Genomic DNA, 18,954 nt, shown 5'->3' with positions numbered 1-18,954 from the left:
TGACAGGAGGACTAAGTGGCACATGATGGCGGGTGCAGCGTCTTCATTTACCCCCCTCCACAAGGGGGTTTCCTGCCATGGGCAGAATCCGTGTTAAAATAGCTAATCGTGACGTTTAATAAGATATCTAAAAATATTATAAACCACAAACATGTGTGATTACCTTGGTAAATAGTCGCAGCTGCTGTTTAACACTAAACTGAAAGGCATTTGGAGGAATCCGGACGTTCCTTGGACCGAGCCTAGATCTACTGTCGTCTATATACCACAGAGAAGAAAATATCATGACCCTTCCTGCCGTTTCCGTAGGGAGTGGGTATACTTGTTCTTTGAATGTGCAAATATCTTACCATACTGTACATTACACCATACTCCGAGGCACCACAGATAAAATATTTTTATGCTCTGCCAACGAAGTCGCCAGACGCATTATGTTTGTGGGTTGTCCGTCCGTCCGTCTGTGCATCCGTCTGTGCATCCGTCCCACCGTGATAGGTTTTTGTTACCACGATAACTTCAGAACGACTGAAGAGATCCAAGTCAAACTTAGTACAATTATGTATAATGCTTCACAGATTAACTGATTAGATTATGGGGTCAAGAGGTCAAAGGTCAGAGGTCTCGTTCGGTAAAACTTCTGTTACCGAGCTAACTTTTGAACCAGTGATGGGATTTTGACCAAATTTAGTACAAGTATAGAGTATATTATGATGCAAAGATGAACTGATTCGATTTCAGTGTCAAAGGTCAGAGGTCATATCAGGTAAAAAGGTGATACTTGAGAACAGCTGAAGGTATTTATCTCAAACTTGGTACAAGTATATAAAATGATGTAATAATGAGGCACATCCATCGATGTCACGACATCGAAGAGTGCCGTTCTAGTTTGGTTTTCCATCTTATTTTGTATAAAATCTAATTTTCTTAGATATAAAATGGCAGACAATTGAACACATTATATTTTCAGACACTTTGTGGTTCCCCAACGTGTCATATTAAACACTCTTTGAACACTGCACAGTGCATCATGGTATGCACAATCCATATTTTTTCAATCCCGTTTTATTTATCTTATTAAACCAGCATGTCTGGATTCTTTTAACGAGGCCGTGGTCTCTCACGACCCCCTTTCTGTGCAAAGATTGCATAAATTTACTGTTGAGTCTCATTATAATGAACAGATGCTTTCCGTGGACTGGCTGTTATATAAAACTAGCAGGGGTACCCGGTGTTGCCCGGTCTGTTTTTTTGTGGGGTCTAAAAGACTTCCCTACACCCACTAACAAACAGGGGTTGGGGATCATTTTACATTATATTTAACGTACCTACAAAGGCTTAGGCACTATAGAGTGATTATAAAAAAATAATAAAAAAATACAACTTTTTTCACAATTAATTATTTTTTTCCCTGAAACACTTTTCCCTGAAAGTGAAACACTCCGACACTCACTGATGAACCTCCGAAAGTTTGACGAAGATCCATTCAGCTATCTCTGAGAAATATGGTGACAGATACAGACAGCCAAACGGCTCTCATAGTATAGATTGATGAGCACGACTTCAACACTCTTCACCACCACCCCCCCCGCCCCCTCAAACCCCCTCACCCACACCCTTTTCCCTCAACAAAAAGAAAGAACTTCCAAGCCTTCAGGTTGGTTTGACTGGAACATACCGCAATGCCACAATCTCCATTACACACCATAAATACGAGTATATTAGTAGAATAGGACCATCAGCCAACAGTGTATCGGCAACTGGGAGCATCCTGTAGTCACAGTCAATTTCCAGGCCCCAGTTGTGGGAGCTATCTGTGGGCAGGTGTTTTCACTCCAATTGAAGTTCATCAGTAAGTAAAGTGGAGTGGTTGGAGGGTGGAAAGAGTTAGCTGAGGACAGACGGGGGTGGAGGAGTATTGTGGTCAGGGCAGGGCAGGAGCTTGGTGCCATCGGACCTCATCCCAAGACTGCTACGGCCCATTGACCCATATTACTTCCAAGTTGCCATAGCTTTTGTGGTCCCTTCACCACATCTAATTTCCAGCTATTTTTGCTTTGTGTGGGAACAAGAAGGTTTAGGGAGGTTGAAAATTTTTTTCATGCACATGACATTGTTAACCTGCATTGGTAACTCGCAAGGACTACCTTCTGCTCGCTGTCCTGTGAGGCTCTGGTGGCCAGCACGTAGGGTGGACATCAATGACAATGCTTTGTTTCTCTGGGATGCTTGCAGGCTAACCACTTTGAGCAGTTTAACATCAACTATGCCAATGAGAAGCTGCAAGAGTACTTCAACAAACACATATTCTCATTGGAGCAGCTGGAGTACAACAGGGAAGGCATCCATTGGGAGAACATAGACTGGCTGGATAATGCCGAGTGCCTTGATTTGATCGAGAAGGTGAGGTGACGTGATCGGGATGGTTCTTGTCTCTAAAATGAGCTTTGGGTTTTTTGGTGCTTGAAATGAAAAACATCAATGTCATCGACATGTACGGAATGTAACTTTCTTGCGCAAATAGCAGATGATATCTGCGCTCATTTATTACCTCCGTCACTGAAGGTGGATGGAGGTTATGTTTTCACTCATGTCTGTCTATCTGTTTGTTTGTCTGTGAACAAGACATCTCAAAGTTGTGGATGGATTCAGACAAAATTTGGCGAGACAAGGCCAAAATTGGGAATGAGAACTTGTATTGGGAACTTGTATGTGACAAGGCCAAAATGATTAGACTTCGGTGAAGATTCGGATTCTGATCTAGGTCGTAGAATTTTTAAAGTGATTCTTCACCATAGGGAGATAGGGCCAAAAACAATATATAGCAGGATATCTCAAAAATTTGTGGACGGATTCTGACGAAACTTGGTGGAGAGGTTGTGTATGTGACAAGGAAGAATTGATTCGCTTTTGGTGAAGATTTGAATCTGGATCCGGATCAGTGAATTTTTAAGTGATTCTTCACCCATTGAGTGGTTGGGCTAAAATCGATACATAACACAAAATCTCAAAACGTTATGGATGGATTTGGATGACACTTGGTGAACAGGTTGTGTGTGTGACAAGGACTAACCGATTCGATTTTGGTGAAGATCTGAATATGGATTCGGATAGGAGAATTTTTTTTTTTTTGTAAGTGACTTTTCACCATTGAGAGATTGGGTGAAAAGCAAATATGTAGCATTATTTTTCAAAACGTTGTGGACGAGTTATGACTAAACTTGGTGGATGAGTTGGTTCGGTGACGAGAACAAGCAGATTAAATTTTGGTTCAGGTCCGAATCCAGATCTGGCCTATTAGTGGGATAGAAAACTTATACTGTTCAACCTGGCGGAGGTATGCTCGCTACCATGTGCGATTCTAGTATACTCTTGCAGCGTTACATACACCCAAGTCAGGTTTTAAATGATTCCATTTGTGAAAACCAATGTGCACGTCAAATATGTGAAGGCATGAAGGGAGGTGGGGGATGAAGGGGGTCCATAGTATGGACTGTGCTAAGAATAGTATGGACCGTGTGTTTGAGTAGGGTAAAATTATTCCTGCATTAGGGATCTGTTAGAGGTAAATCATAAATAATATGTGCACTGAGGGGGCAGTGACAATCAGTAGCCATTAGACAATCAGTGACAATCAGTCAAACAGTTCAATCTTGGTTTCATCAGACCACAGAATCTTGTTTCTCAGTCTGAGAGTCCTTTAGGTGCTTTTTTGCAAACTCCAAGCGGGCTTTCATGTGTCTTTCACTGAGGAGAAGCTTCCGTCTGGCCACTTTGCCATAAAGCCCAGGTCGGTGGAGTGTTGCAGTGATGGTTCTCCTTCTGGAAGTTTCTCCCATCTCCACACAGGATCTCTGGAGCTCAGCCAGAGTGACCATCGGGTTCTTGGTCACCTCTCTTACCAAGGCCCTTCTCCCCCGATTACTCAGTTTGGCCGGGCGGCCAGCTCTAGGAAGAGTCCTGGTTGTTCCAAACTTCTTCCATTTAAGAATTATGGAGGCCACTGTGCTCTTGGGAACCTTCAATGCAGCAGAGATTTTTTTGTAGGCTTCCCCAAATCTGTGCCTCGACACAATCCTGTCTCTGAGCTCTGCAGGCTGTTCCTTCGACCTCATGGCTTGGTTTTTTGCTCTGATATGCATCATCAGCTGTGAGACCTTATATAGACAGGTGTGTGCCTTTCCAAATCATGTCCAATCAATTGAATTTACCACAGGTGGACTCCAATCAAGGTGTAGAAACATCTCAAAGATGATCAAGAGAAATGGGAGGCACTTGAGCTAAATTTCAAGTGTCATAGCAAAGGGTCTGAATACTTATGTCAATGTGATATTTCAGTTTTTTCTTTTTAATAAATTTGCAAAACTTTCTAAAATCCTGTTCTCTCTTTGTCATTATGGGGTATTGAGTGTGGATTGATGAGGGAAAAAATGAATTTGAACGATTTCAGCATAAGGCTGCAACATAACAAAATGGGAAAAAAGTGAAGGGGTCTGAATACTTTCTGAATGCACTGTACATACATACATACATACATACATACATACATACATACATACATACATACATACAAACATACATACATACATACATACATACATACAAACATACATACATACATACAAACAAACATACATACATACATACATACATACATACATACATACAGTGCTTTCAGAAAGTATTCACACCCCTTAAATTTTTTCACATGTTGTTGTATTACAGTCTGAATTTAAAATGGATTAAATAAAAAGTCTCGTCATTGATCTACACCCGGTGTGTACCCCCGGTTAGAATAGGTACACCGTATCCCTGCGCATCGTAAGAGGCGACCAAAGGTTGGCGTCAGGAAGGGCATCCGGCCATAAAAAAAACATTGCCTCAAACAGGGAACCATGATTGTCATGGGGCCGCAAGGCTAACCCCCGCTCTAGTGGGGAAAATGGCCTTAAAACCATCATTCATATTCATATTGATCTACACATATTACCCCATAGTGTCAAAGTGGAATTTATTTTCAAATAGAAAAAAAAAAATATATATATATATATACACACACACAAAACACACACACACACACACACACATACACACACACACACAAACACAAACACACACACACACACACACATCAGGTTTACCTAGAGTTACACACACTCGCCTCCATACTGTCCAGCCTGGATTTGAATCCCAACCCAGCTGTACACCGATGTTTCCCAGGCAGGGTGATTCAACAACGTCGGTGCCGTCCTTCAGATGGACATTAAACTTTGTGTCTCGTCTGCCGTGATTAGTTGGTGGACGCTAAAGATCCCATTGTGTCCTTCGCGAAGAATTGGTGAATTATCGCCCACACTTTGGACAAATTCCTACTTTCTAAGGGACTGTCAGGAAGGCAATGGCAAACCACCCAGCATAACCACTGCCAAGAAACTGTTTTGGCAGCACCAACACTCTGTAACGTACCAACTATGGTTCATCAGTGTCAGAATATACTATACACACATGCTGAACAGCAATGTTTTCAATTTGGGAAGATTCCTGCATCTGTAACAATTCCATTATCGACCTTTGCGTTGGGGTTGGAATGTAAATGGGGTTCTCTTTTGGTGGAAGTGGGCTGGTGGGGAGAGGAGGAAGAGGAGGAGGAGGAGGAGGAGAAGAGGGAATAAGAGAGGGTGGTTAAATTGGCCATATTTGCATACGTATTAAATCGTTGGCTGCTTTGGCTTGCCACCAGAGAATTGGGAAGTGGAAACCACTGGAAGTGTATCCCAGATCGGAGCATGTACAATTGAGAGAATTGGAGGATAGCATGCAGTTATTAAAGATAGTTTCCAAACATGGAGGCAAATATGTATGTGGAAATACTGTATATCTACATCTTTTGAGGGTCGACATTTGGGGTCTCTGATGATTAAACTGTCCAGGTGTTTAAATTGATTGGATATTTATGATCCCTTTTCAGAAGCTGGGAATTTTGGCGCTGGTCAACGAGGAGAGTCGCTTCCCACAGGGCACGGACAGCACACTGTTATCCAAGCTCCACATTGAGCATGGGGTGAGCATCTGTACAAACTAGTCTTTAGGCCATTTAAATATGACAACCGTATCCCATTGGTGATCATGACCCTTCTCCTCCTGGAAGTCTTCATTCTTGAGGCCAAATCCACCGCTCTATACTATCCTTCATTCGAGCACACAGGCCATCCTTCTGGCGTGCTCATGGCCACCAAGGATATGTGAGTGAACCTCATAATCTGGTGTAAAATGTAAAACGTTGAATAAAAAGTGTTCACGTGGATTTTAATCCATTTAATAGAGAAGATGAGTCAATACCTCCTATTCCTAGTGTTCTGACAGGTTACGGGCGTCATGTTTGCTAAGAGGCCCTGCACTCTTCTAAGGAAAGATTTTAATGCTCAGAAGAGCTTCTTTTTTGTTTGTCAGCAGGTTGTGACCTCACTCAGTAATAAAAGGTGGTAGTAGTTTTTATTCATTGATTTCCCTGTGGAATTCCCAATTGTAGTCAGTTTATTGGTAGGAATGAAGACCTTAAGGATAATATTAAGTGAATGAAGCAGTCATCATTGCCGTATCTTCCATTTATGAAGGTATAGTTTAATCTCCGTGATTGCGATCACGTTGGCTGTATTTCAAACAAATAATTATCCATTTCATTGACCACCCAGGGCATTTTAACACAGATCGAGGCTCTCAAAAGAGCTTTAGGAGGGGAAATGAAAGGGACCAGTGGGCAGATGATTTGTCTGTCCCACACATTGATTAGTCCGGAAGTTCCAATGAGCATGTCGGTCGAGCGAGAGGTGTCACGTGTTAGATTTGGTTTGTATACAGCCCTTTACTCGGTTCGTCTCAATCCCAAGGCAAATGTTTCAAATGGATAAATGGCCTTTTTTTCCCCCCATGGTTTCGTGATTGCAGTGATTGCTCTCATCGTGCCTCTCCTGTTCTGCAGGGCAGCTACTTGTACGTGAAGCCAAAGGTGGCTGATCAGCACTTTGGGATCCGACACTATGCGGGAAAGGTAACCAATCACTTCTCCCACTTCATATGTCCTCCAGCTATGACAATTACAGTCAGGAACATTTTTACGAGCCTCATTGCCCATAGGGCAAAGTCGTCTAGAATAGTGTTTGTCCGTCTGTATGTATGTATGTCCCCTCAAACGTATACCAATGACAGCTGAGGATCTGGTCACATGACAGGGTGATGTGATTACGTCTGATGTCATCACGGCGGTATGGCGGCTGACTCTCCACACACCGCCATTTTGATTTATATGCCGTTCAGGCTGAACATGTCGTCGAACCTGTCATATATCACAATGGCCATGCTCTAGCTTTACGTTTTTCATTCAGTGTGAAACACAAACAAAACGATTGTTAAAAAGACCATGAAATACCGAAAGCATCGGTGTTACATCTCTTGCAACAAAACGGTACGTTTAGGCCTTCGGCTTTATGCCTACCATTTGGACCGCTTCGGACACATTAAGCCCAGGTTTCATAATAGAGTAGTGTATCATTTCAGTCGTATCGTTTTCGTAATAGTAATGATAATAGTATATTAAATATAACAATAACACTTTAATTCCAATGTCATGAATACAAAGTTAATGGATTGAAGCGGTGTATGGTTCATGATTCAATGATAAGCCGTGTACGGACTAACAACTGCGGAAGTAAGGAATTCACCTTGGTTTATTGACAGCCTGTTATTAACCCAACCCTTGTGGGGTATAATCTAGATTACAGTAGATCTTCCCTCTGTTGTGTAAGTAAATCTTACCTCACGGATGTCGGGATTCCTCCAAATTTCTTTGTTTAATGTTATAAACAGCATTAGCGACTGTCTAAAAAGCTGATCATGTGTGTTTGTAGTTTATAATATTTTACAAGCCCAGCTAGGCCGCTATAAGACTTTCCGTCTTGTTTTTAAATGACTCGATTGGCAGCTTAAGACCACCGCATAGTTGTGGGGGGTTTTATCGGGGAGAGTGGTGAATCGGGTGGCAGGGGGATTACTCTCTCTCCCAAATTACATCACTAATCCCAAATTAAGTCACTGGAGGATGCCTTTCACACCTGGAATTACCAGGATCGTTTCCAAGTTGTTGACCAGTGACTTATTTGGGAGAGGATGACATGTTTTAGGTCAATTACCTGGAGCATGCCTTTCAAGGCAGGAAATCTTATTCCTCCATAAAGATTGGCTGGAAAATCCAAATCCACTTCCAAAGGCATCTATTGGAGATATCTAATCTCTGGGCGTCCTGAACCTCATTGTCAGTGATTTCCTGTCTTGGGAATATTTATATCTCCAAGCTACCCTCTAAGATTGGTCAATGTCTTGCTATTTTCATCCACCAACCTCCCCGCTCACTCCCGCTCGGACAGCACAGCAGCATTTCTCCATGCGTTTAACAAGATTTCCAAGCTCCCATCCCATGATCTTTATCTTTGTTTGTCAATGTCGGGAATTTGGAATCAGGAAAAGCATCCACCCCCACCTCAACCCCTCAAAGCTTCATGTCTCCCCTTTTCTGCATCCCTCCTCAACCCACCCCCTAAATGCTCCCCCTTCATCTCACCCCTAAAATATTCCCCCACACTTCCCCACACTCAAACTTTCACCACACCCCACACACACAATCCTTACCCACACCCCTGACACACAAACCTTCCCTCGTATCCCACACACTCAAACCGCCCCCCTCACCCCACGCCCCCAAAGCCTCACCTTGCCCCCGCAGAGCCTACCCCCCCTTCCTGCCACATCCCAATGCCTCGTGCCCCCCTCCCCATCTCTAACTATGTGAACCTCAAACATCAGAGATCTCCACTCTAACCTGACAGATCGCCACTGCTGATAAACCAGACATCATCTGTTTAACAGAATCCTTCCTCCCACAGGACGTCCCCGACTCCTTAGTGTCTCTCCACGGTTATTTTCTCCCCCGATTTGATAGGCCTGAACCACACCCCTGCAGCGGAGTTGCACTTCACATCAATAACTCAATTTTTCACTGATCTTGTGCTGATCTTACACCTCAAAGCCTCCAGGATTACCTCTGCCTGCGAATTCTCCTCCGCTCCCACCTCTTGTTCATCTGTGTGTTGTACTGTCCTCCTAACAGTGCCGACTCCATCTATGCATCTATACATTTCTCTCTCTTTCTCTCTCTCTCTCTCTCTCTCTCTCTCTCTCTCTCTTTCTCTCTTTCATGCTCTCTCTCTCTCTCTCTCTCTCTCTCTCTCTCTCTCTCTCTCTCTCTCTTTCTCACTCTCTCTCCCTCATACCACATGGACAAACTTTTAACCACTCATCCCAACTCTCTCTTCCTTATATGTGGCATTTTCAATTGTCACCAAGCAAATTGGCTGGGTGTTTGTACCTCTCTCACCAGTCGTGGCACTTCAGGAAAGGACATCTGTGACTCCATGGGAATTGACTCAATCTGTGAATTTTCCAACCTGGATTTCTCCCAATGGCAAATCCTCCATTCTTGTCTTGCTTTAAATATAGTCTGGCATCCTGCCTTGCTCTCCACAACGTCTGCCTATGGAATCCAAGGCCAACTCCACACATGGCTTTCTGACTTCCTCAACTCTCATAGCCAATGTGTGGCTCTCAACGGAATCCTTTCATCTCCTCTCCCTGTCAAGGTTGGAGTACCCAAGGCAGTGTTCTGGGCCCAATCCTATTGCTAATCTTCCTCAATGATCTCACTGACTCTCTGGAAAATCCCGTTTATCTATTTGCTGATCACTGGACCCTCTGCCATGACATCCCTCATCCCTCATCCTTCAGACAGGCAATCTGCATCATCTTCCTTCTCTTCAGACCTTGAAAAAAATCACAAGCCAGTCAAACACTTGGAATATATCTTTCAATTCTGACAAGAGTCTCTCTCTCTCTCTCTCTCTCTCTCTCTCTGTCTGTCTCTCTGTCTCTCTGTCTCTCTGTCTCTCTGTCTCTCTGTCTCTCTGTCTCTCTCTCTCTCTCTCTCTCTCTCTCTCTCTCTCTCTCTCTCTCTCTCTCTTTAAAAATGAAATGCAGAAATATCTAATTTAGACAAGTATTCCACTCTTTGAGTAAATATTTCGTATTAGCGCCTTTGGCAGTGATTACAGCCTTGAGTTTTCATGGGTATGTCTGTATCAGCTTTGCACATCTGGAGTTGGGGAGTTTCTCCCATTCTTCCTTCAGATTCGCTCAAGTTCTGTCAAGTTGGATGGGGAGCGTCGGTGAACAGCAATCTTCAAGTCTTTCCACAGATTCTCAATCGGATTCAAGTCTGGGATTTGGCTGACCACTCAAGGACTTTCACGTTTTTGGTCTGAAGCCACACCAGTGTTGCTTTGGCTGTATGCTTGGAGTAATTGTCCTGTTGGAACATTAACCTTCACCACCATATAAAGTCTTTTGCACTCTGAAGCAGGTTCTCCTCAAGGATTTGCCTGTATTTGGCTCCATTCATTGTTTTCTTTCTACCTACAAGTGTCCCAGTCCCTGCTGCTGAAAAGCATCCCCATAACATGATGCTGCCACCACCATGCTTCACTGTAGGGATGGTGTTAGATGGGTAATGAGCTGTGCTCTGTTTCTGCCAGACGTAGCGCTTTGCATTCAGGCCAAAGTGTTCAATTTTCGTCTCATCAGACTACAGAATATTTTGCCTCATGCTCTGTGTCTTTCACGTGCGTTTTTACAAACTCCAGGTGTGCTGCCATGTGCCTTTTTCTCAGGAGTGACTTCCGTCTGGCCATTCTCCCATAAAGCATAGCTTTGTGAAGTGCTGCAGAGACTTGTCCTTCTGGCAGGTTCTCCCATCTCAACCAAAGGAACTCTATAGTTCTGTCAGAGTGATCATTGGGTGCTTCGTTACCTCCCTGATCAAGGTCCTTCTTGCCCGGTTGCTCAGTGTGGTTGGACGGCCAGCTCTAGAAAGAGACTCCGTAGTTCCATATTCTTTCCATTTCCTAATGATGGAGCTCACTGTGCTCTTGGGAACTTTCAACACTCTAGAAATAGTTTTATCCCCTTCCCAAGGTCTATGCCACCTCAACATTCTATTTCGGAGTTATACGGACAGTTCCTTGGACTTCGTGGTAGAGTTTCTGTTCTGACATGCACTGCAAACTGTGGGACCTTATAAAAAGGTGTTTCCTTCCAAATCATGTCCCATAATTGAATTGGACACAGGTGGGCTCCAATCAAGTTGTGGAGACATTTAACGGATGATCAAGGGAAACTTGATGCACCTGAGCTCAACTTGGAGTGTCATATCAAAGGGGTTGAATACTTATTGACTCAAGACATTTCAGCTTTTCTTTTTTAATTATTTTGTAAAAAAAATTCTAAAAAATAGCAAAAATCCACTTTGAGATTATGAGTTATTATGTGTCGATAATTGAGAATTGTTTTTGCAATTTAATCAATATTAACTGCAGGCTAAAGCACAACAAAATGTGAGAAAAATTGAGGGCTGGGAATACTTCCCGAAGGGTGTGTGTGTGTGTGTGTGTGTGTGTGTGTGTGTGTGTGTGTGTGTGTGTGTGTGTGTGTGCGTGCGCGTGTGTATATATTTGTCAAATTTTGTGTATAGAACATCCTGGTGATGTCTGCTTACACCACTGTTCTCATCCTCGCTCCACCACTCGCCCTCCCCCATTCCACAGGTGAATTTAAGGTGATAAACTGTTGGATTTAATTGATTATGGTGTACAGGTAGTGCAGGCTTTATGGGCTGAATGGCTTCCTCCTATATCGAAGTATAAATGTGTACCAAATATAAATAAAGAATTGATGAGTAATGCTTAATCCATAACTTATGAACTTTTGATCCATCTCTAATGCTGATTTTTTTCTGCATGTATTCTCGAAGGTTCTATACACCATTGAAGGTTTTTTGGAGAAGAATCGAGACACGTTTAGGGAAGACATCTTAAACTTCCTGCTGCAAAGTCGGTGAGCCGGATTGGTCGCATTCTATGGGATTTGATCGATGATGCCGATCCAAAAGAAAAATTACTCAATTGTTTCACTTAACTGTATCTTGCTGGCAAACGGTTTTATCGTCGATGTCTGTGTGCTCTTCTTCATTTTGCATTTATGGCTTATGTATTATTCCCTGGCATCAGCATCATAATAGGTTTTATGAATACTGAACTACGCCAGGTATTGGCTTAACGGTCAAGGTGGCTGGCTTGAGATCTTAGGGTCCTGAGTTTGAGCCCCCTGTCAAGCCGTTTAATTAACACCGGGTGGGTTGACTCAGCCTGTCATCCTTCCGAGGTCGGCAAAATGAGTACCAGCTTACCGGCGCAGCCACACCCCGAGAAAATGATGCAACCAGCAGTCACAGGTTGCACACTTACCACCATGAACACTGAATGCATATCTCTGAACCATACGACAAAACAAGTTTAGGCCCCAAAAAAGGTGTTTGCCAGAGTCCACTTGCTACATTAACCATCTAGTACATGAATCGAGACAAACTTGTTTCAGTAGACATTTTGTCCTTTAGTCATTCCATTACCTGTTATGCAGGTACCTATGTCATCAAAACTAGAGAAAACTAAACTATGATGTAATAATGGTTGGTTCTGCTAATTACCAGTTTCTTGATTCAGGTTACAATCCCACATGGGTCGCCAGTCTTGTCCTGATACTTGACTGAAGGGACAGAGTTTACACCATGCGTTGGCTTTTATGAGCCGGTACATGGTGTAAACCACAAGCCTTTTACTTTAGTATTATTCCACCAATGATACCTTTGCACAGCACTTGAAGGAACAGAAATTTGTAATTTATTCATGGTACTGGCTCTCCTTGTGCAGAAGGACACAGTGGGATCTTTAATGTCCACCGATGAATGCTGGCAGACGAGACACCCGAGGGACATTGATGTGTCGTCCTTCCTGCGAAACACCAGAATGGCAGTTTAGAGCTGGGTCTGGATTCGAACTCAAGCTCGATGGCTCGGAGTGGACTTTGCGTACCTCTAGGATGTCATATCAGTACTTATGCAATAATGTGGCCGTTGAAAGAAGTAGTAGCCGTAACTCTATCATATGAAGACACAATGCATTTGGGTTTATTAATTTATACCTCAAAACGATTTTCTTCCAATCAATAGTATTCCATCTCAGACAGTCGTTTTGCCCTATCACGTGCACCTCATCACTCATGTAGTTTACCTTCAGCAATAAAGCAGAATGTCCTTGCTTCTTCCACCAAGTTGCTTTTGAACCTTCCTTTTCCCGTCTAGACGCCGGTTGGTTTTTCAAAGTCGCAAACCTCCGGGTCATTTTTCCTGTGTTCAGGGATGATTTCATCTACGATCTGTTTGAGCACGTTTCGCGGCAAACAGCCTGCGAGGATTCCTCGAGACTTGGCAGCAAACATCGAAAGCTCACTGTGTGCTCGCAGTTTAAGGTGCGGACCTTTTATTGTCCTTTCCACAGCTGCTCCAAACTATGCACCTTTACTTTTCCTCCTTCCTTTTAACTATGTACCTCCATTCCCATTTGAAAATCCTATTTCAACTTTTGTCATGCTTTAAATCCTCATCCCTTTCTTCTGTCTTCTATTTTCTATTTTCCCTCCGCTCTTCTTTTCTTCCTCTGCCCTACTTCATTACCTCATTATATTCCTTCTCCTCCTCCTTTTACACTTTTTAACATGATACTTATGAAAGTGAAAATGTTCGCAGGTCTTGCATTCTCCCTCGACTCCCTCCCATATTCCAAACCATTCTCTTTGGCCCCTCCCATATGCCGAACCATTCTCTTTGGCCCCTCCCATATGCCGAACCATTCTCTTTGGCCCCTCCCATATTCCGAACCATTCTCTTTGGCCCCTCCCATTCCGTAGTTCCTCCCACTCTCATCCCTCCCACTCCCTTTGTTTTCTCATTTCCCCTCGGTTTTTGTCAAATCGGGTTCTTAGTGATGTGCTCGTTGTTGTTGTCATTCTAACACCTGAAAGTTTCTTCCAGGATTCTTTGCATGCATTGATGACCACGCTGAGCACCGCCAACCCCTTCTTTGTTCGTTGCATCAAGCCCAACATGAACAAGGTGGGTGAGAAACCTGAGTTGAGGAATCACAAATGAGTAAGGACATTTTGCAGGTTATTTAACAACAGAAATGAGCATTCTTTTTTTTTGGCATGTTGTTTCAAAAAAAACTTTGATTTTGTGATTTCTTTTGCTTAAAATCTCGTATAAAGCAGGAAGCAAAAAAATGGACATTTCCGAAACACTTTCCAGTTTGAATGGGAAAGTTATGAAGGAAAGTTTCTCTTGATAATCGGCTTTTCATCGAAGGAGTGAAAAATTATTTTTGCAACGTAGGAAACGAGGTTCACAGTTCTGCAGTTCATCGCTTGATTACTCTGATTGGACCAAGGCAGTTTACTATCGCTCTTTAAATCCTGATTATAATGAGACTTTGCTTCGCTTTCCATTTGTGACGTTTCTTCATCCAAAAGGAAGACGTAGCGATGTCCTGCCGGTGCTTTGCGGAGTCCATGAACTGGCTCCGTGGTGCGCGTCCTCGATAGTTCCATAAGACCATAAGTCATGCATAAGTAATATTTTTCCTTCCATGGTCAGAATACATTGTCTTTGGACAATTCGATTGAACAACCAATTAAAATAATCTTCTTTTTTGTAGAATGATGTATTGTGCTTGTAGACAATTTATTATTTATACTGGATTCCCCAAATGTATGTTATTGTCCATGTTTGAATGTGTATAAAAGATATTATTATCCTTTGTTGCGTGTTGTGTTTTATGAGATGAATGAATGATGACCCGGGCTTGTGGATGAAGGCAGATGAACCAGTTGTGGTTTTGTTATGCAAATAAGTCCTGCAATTGTTCTATTTATTGCATTATTTATGATCTCCAATTTTCAATCAAAGCCACATTATAAGAGGAACTGTGACCATGGGTGATCTACGGCTCGTAATGGAACTTGTACGCAAATCGCATGCAGGACAAAGACACGAGTAGATGTCGGTGTACTTGGATGTGAATTATAAGATCATGGTGTTCGCCAAGGGTTCAGATGGGAATGCGAAGAGGTCAATCCGAAATCTTTTTGGAAATGTTAAGATTTTTCAAAATCCGAAGACATTGGGCCATAGTGGATTCGGATTGTTAATTTGACAGATGTCAGACTGAACCACAGTGCGTAGAAAGTGGGGATCGTTGAAGTTCCATCCCCTATTTCAGGCCTGGCTACTCTTAACGAGGACATGGGCCGCTGTGGGGCTTCACATCCAGCCTGCTGACTTCGGGTTGGAAACGTAATCATAGAAAGGATTTTGCAGTCACTTCTGTGTGTCAATCTTTCCAGGTTTCTGCCATCTGCTTGGAAATCAGCCAACATCACCGCTTTGCACAAAAAAGGTGCAAAAACAGATCCTTGCAACTACAGACCAATCAGCCTTCTCCCAATTAATCAGCAAAGTCATGGAATCCATCATTGCTTCAGATATGAAATCTTTCCTCTTCTCCAATGGCTTGATCTCTGATCATCAATTTGGTTTCAGACCTGGTCACTCTACTCTGGACATGCTGCTTCTGCTTTCTCAACAATGGATGGAGGTCCTCAACGCCAAACAGGAAATTAGAGCTGTCTCCCTTGACATTTCACGTGCCTTCGATACGGTCTGGTACCCCGCTCTGCTCACCAAACTCTCCTCCTTTGGTATCCATGGAAATCTCCACGCATGGCTGGCGGACGACTTCCTCTCTGGTCGAAGTCAACGTGTGGCCCTGAATGGGTTTCTCTCATCTCCTCTTCCTGTTCAGGCTGGATTTCCCCAAGGTAGTGTTCTGGGCCCTGTGCTTTTTCTGGTCTTCATCAATGATCTCTCTGACTCTCTTGAAAATCCTCTCCATCTCTTTGCTGATGATTCTACTCTCTGTCGCTCCATTCCTCATCCCTCAGATCGGCAGTCTGCAGCCTCCTCACTCTCTGCAGACCTGGACAAAATCACAGACTGGGCAAACAAATGGAACATGTCTTTCAATCCTGATAAATCTCACACTCTTACGATGTCTCTCCGAAAAGACCGACTGGAAAACCCTCCCATCCACTTTCTGAATAATCCTCTCCAAGAAGTTCTGTCACTCAAGCTTTTGGGTCTCACTATTTGCCATGATCTTTCCTGGGAAAACCACATTTCAAATCTGGCCTCCAAAGCCAGTCGCCGACTGGGCATCCTCCGTCGTGCGAAATCCTTCCTTGGCACACCTGAGCTCCTCACCACATACAAGGCTTTCATCCGCAGCTCTATGGAACACTGCTCTCCCCTCTGGTCTGGTGCTCCTGCCTCACACCTAACTCGTCTTCACGCTGTTGAAACCAAAGCGTTCAGAATCATTGGAATCTCCCGCGATGAAGCTAACTCCAAGGGCCTTTCACTCACTCACTGCAGGCAGGTTGGTGGTCTTTCCGTCTTCTACCGACTCCTCTCTGGCCTTGCCCCCCCCAGCTCTCTCTGGGCTCTGTCCCCCAAATATTCCTACAGGTCGCACAAGATCTGCCTGCAACCCTCTTATGGTTAAACTGCCAAAATCAAGACTTTCTGCTCACCTTCACTCCTTCATTCCTCTTTTCTCCCACCTCTGGAACAAACTCCCTCACTCTCTTCAATCCCACTCCACCCTCCAGGTCTTTAAAACAGCTGTTCACCACCATCTCTTATCCTCCCCCATCCAAAACCTTGATCTCTTCTACCCCCGCTAATTTCAGTCCCCTTGTGTTTTATACCTCTCCCCTCCCCCCCCCGCCCCCCCTTCCCATGCCTCCTGCCCTCAAGCCCTCTCCCTCCCACACTTCTCCCTGCTCTCAAAAGCTGTGGTTGTGTGCTTCCCCTTCTCTCCCCATCTTGTCTTCCGCTCCCTCTTTTTGTATATTTTGTTTGTCTGGTTGATTTGTTTGTGAAATAAATGTTAGCCCTTTCACGAGCCTCGATTCAGTATACAAAAAAAAAAAAAAAAAGGCCATAACTTTTTTTTTACCATTGCCGCTTTTGTCATCAAATTTTCAACAAACATTTATTTTGAGAATATGGAGAAGAAAAAAAAATTGGGCCAGAATGTGAAGGGGCAAAGTCATAGTGGCTATAAATAGCTCAAATACACCTCACCGCAGCGCGTCAAGTATGAGATTCCCCGTTAAAAAAAAAATTTGCTTCCGTGTTTATTTGCCTTTGAGCTTCAGTGTGCCTGTCCAGGCCATGACCTTTTTAGTATTTGAGCTTTCGTCATCAAGCACAACAGTAAAGAACAGGGACACCAGGAGATCTGGAGAAGGGAGAGGGCTGGGGGGGGGGGGGGGGGGGGTGGCGGGGGAGGTGTACATGGTATAAAACAAATTTACACTACAATGAATTTCAGGAATGAAGTCGGAGATTGAAAGATGTGGATTTGGGGTGTATTCACCGGGGTAGAAAAGATCAAGGTTTTGGATGGGGGAAGGTAAGAGATGGTGGTGAACAGCTGTTTTAAAGACCTGGATGGAGGAGTGGGATTGAAGAGAGTGAGGGAGTTTGTTCCAGAGGCGGGATAAAAGAGGAGTGATGGAGTGAAGGTGAATAGAGAGTCTTGATTTTGGCAATTTCACAAGAAGAGGGTTGCTGGCAGATCTTGTGCATCCCTGCAGGAATATTTGAGGGACACAGCACAGACAGAACTGGGGGAGCTAGACCGGAGAGGAGTCGGTAGAAGACAGAAAGACCACCAACCTGCCTGCGGTGAGAGAGAGAAAGGCCCTCAGAATCCACTTCATTGCGGGAGATTCCAATGATCCTGAAAGCTTTGGTTTCTACAACGTGAAGCCGAGCTCGGTGTGTGGCAGAACTTCTTCCGATTGACTTGAAAATTGAACAGCAATTGCATATTGAGTCACTAAATTGGGAATCCAACTATTTTTAAGATCAAAAGGTCAATGGTCTACTCAAGGTCAAACTTATAATATCGTCAATTTACATCTGAAAAATCATCAATTTTCATCAAATTGACTTGAAAATTTCACAGCATTTGCATAGTGCCTCACTGAATTGGGAAAACAAACTATTTTGAGGTCAAAAGGTCAAAGGTCAACTCGAGGTCAATCTTCTAAAGTCATCAATTCTCATCTGAAAAATCGTCACTTTTCATCCAATTGACTTGAAAATTTCACAGCATTTGCATAGTGCCTCACTGAATTGGGAAAACAAACTATTTTGAGGTCAAAAGGTCAAAGGTCAACTCGAGGTCAATCTTCTAAAGTCATCAATTCTCATCTGAAAAATCGTCAGTTTTCATGCTCTTGACCCGAGCTTTGATCAAGGTCGTCATTTTAAATCTTGATGAAACGGACAATTTGCTGGATCAATGGAAAGTGGCAAATGGCAAGTCTACATTATGTCTTCTTGGTTATTTATTTATTTACCATTGCGCTTCAGTGTGTCTGTCCAGGCCATAATATTTTTACCAATTGAGCTGTTGTCATCAGATCTTCAACAAACCTTTATTATCAGAATATGGAGAACACTAATTAACAAAATGTACAATTTCTTAAACTGTCATTTGCGTCAAGTTTAGTTTGAGTACAAAGCGGAAGTGGACGGGGATTGATTTTGAGATGCTTTCTAGTTTTAATTGAAAATGGTCCTATAGGATTGTCTGCTGGATAAAATCAACAGGATGTTGATTGAGGTATGGTAACTGTCATGGGAAGCAAGGAGAAGCGGAAATTTCAGAGCAAAATAAATTGATGAGAAGATCCGAGGAAGGTTTAACATTCAAAACGTCGGCGGCTACTTGCGTCACATGGTCCTTTGCACACCTCGATCAATGTCTTGTTGATTGCATCTGTTGTTCTACCTGTCCATACAATGCAGACCGACACTAACCTTCACAAGCAAGA

The 18,954-nt window shown here is 43.3% G+C and overlaps 1 protein-coding gene across 1 annotated transcript in view; it reads left to right on the top strand.

Annotated features, from left to right (window-relative positions):
- LOC137431031 (unconventional myosin-X) overlaps positions 1–18,954 on the top strand; it is a 202,085-nt gene that overhangs the window by 142,397 nt on the left and 40,734 nt on the right. The window contains 6 exon segments of the mRNA XM_078781337.1: positions 2,233–2,400; positions 5,966–6,058; positions 6,977–7,045; positions 11,909–11,991; positions 13,350–13,461; positions 14,024–14,104. Of these exon segments, the coding sequence (XP_078637463.1) occupies positions 2,233–2,400; positions 5,966–6,058; positions 6,977–7,045; positions 11,909–11,991; positions 13,350–13,461; positions 14,024–14,104 (606 nt within the window).

This window comes from Myxine glutinosa, chromosome 7 (genome assembly GCF_964187855.1).
Source record: "Myxine glutinosa chromosome 7, kmMyxGlut1.1, whole genome shotgun sequence".
Classification (NCBI taxonomy): domain Eukaryota; kingdom Metazoa; phylum Chordata; class Myxini; order Myxiniformes; family Myxinidae; genus Myxine; species Myxine glutinosa.
This window is presented reverse-complemented; position numbering and strand designations above follow the sequence as displayed.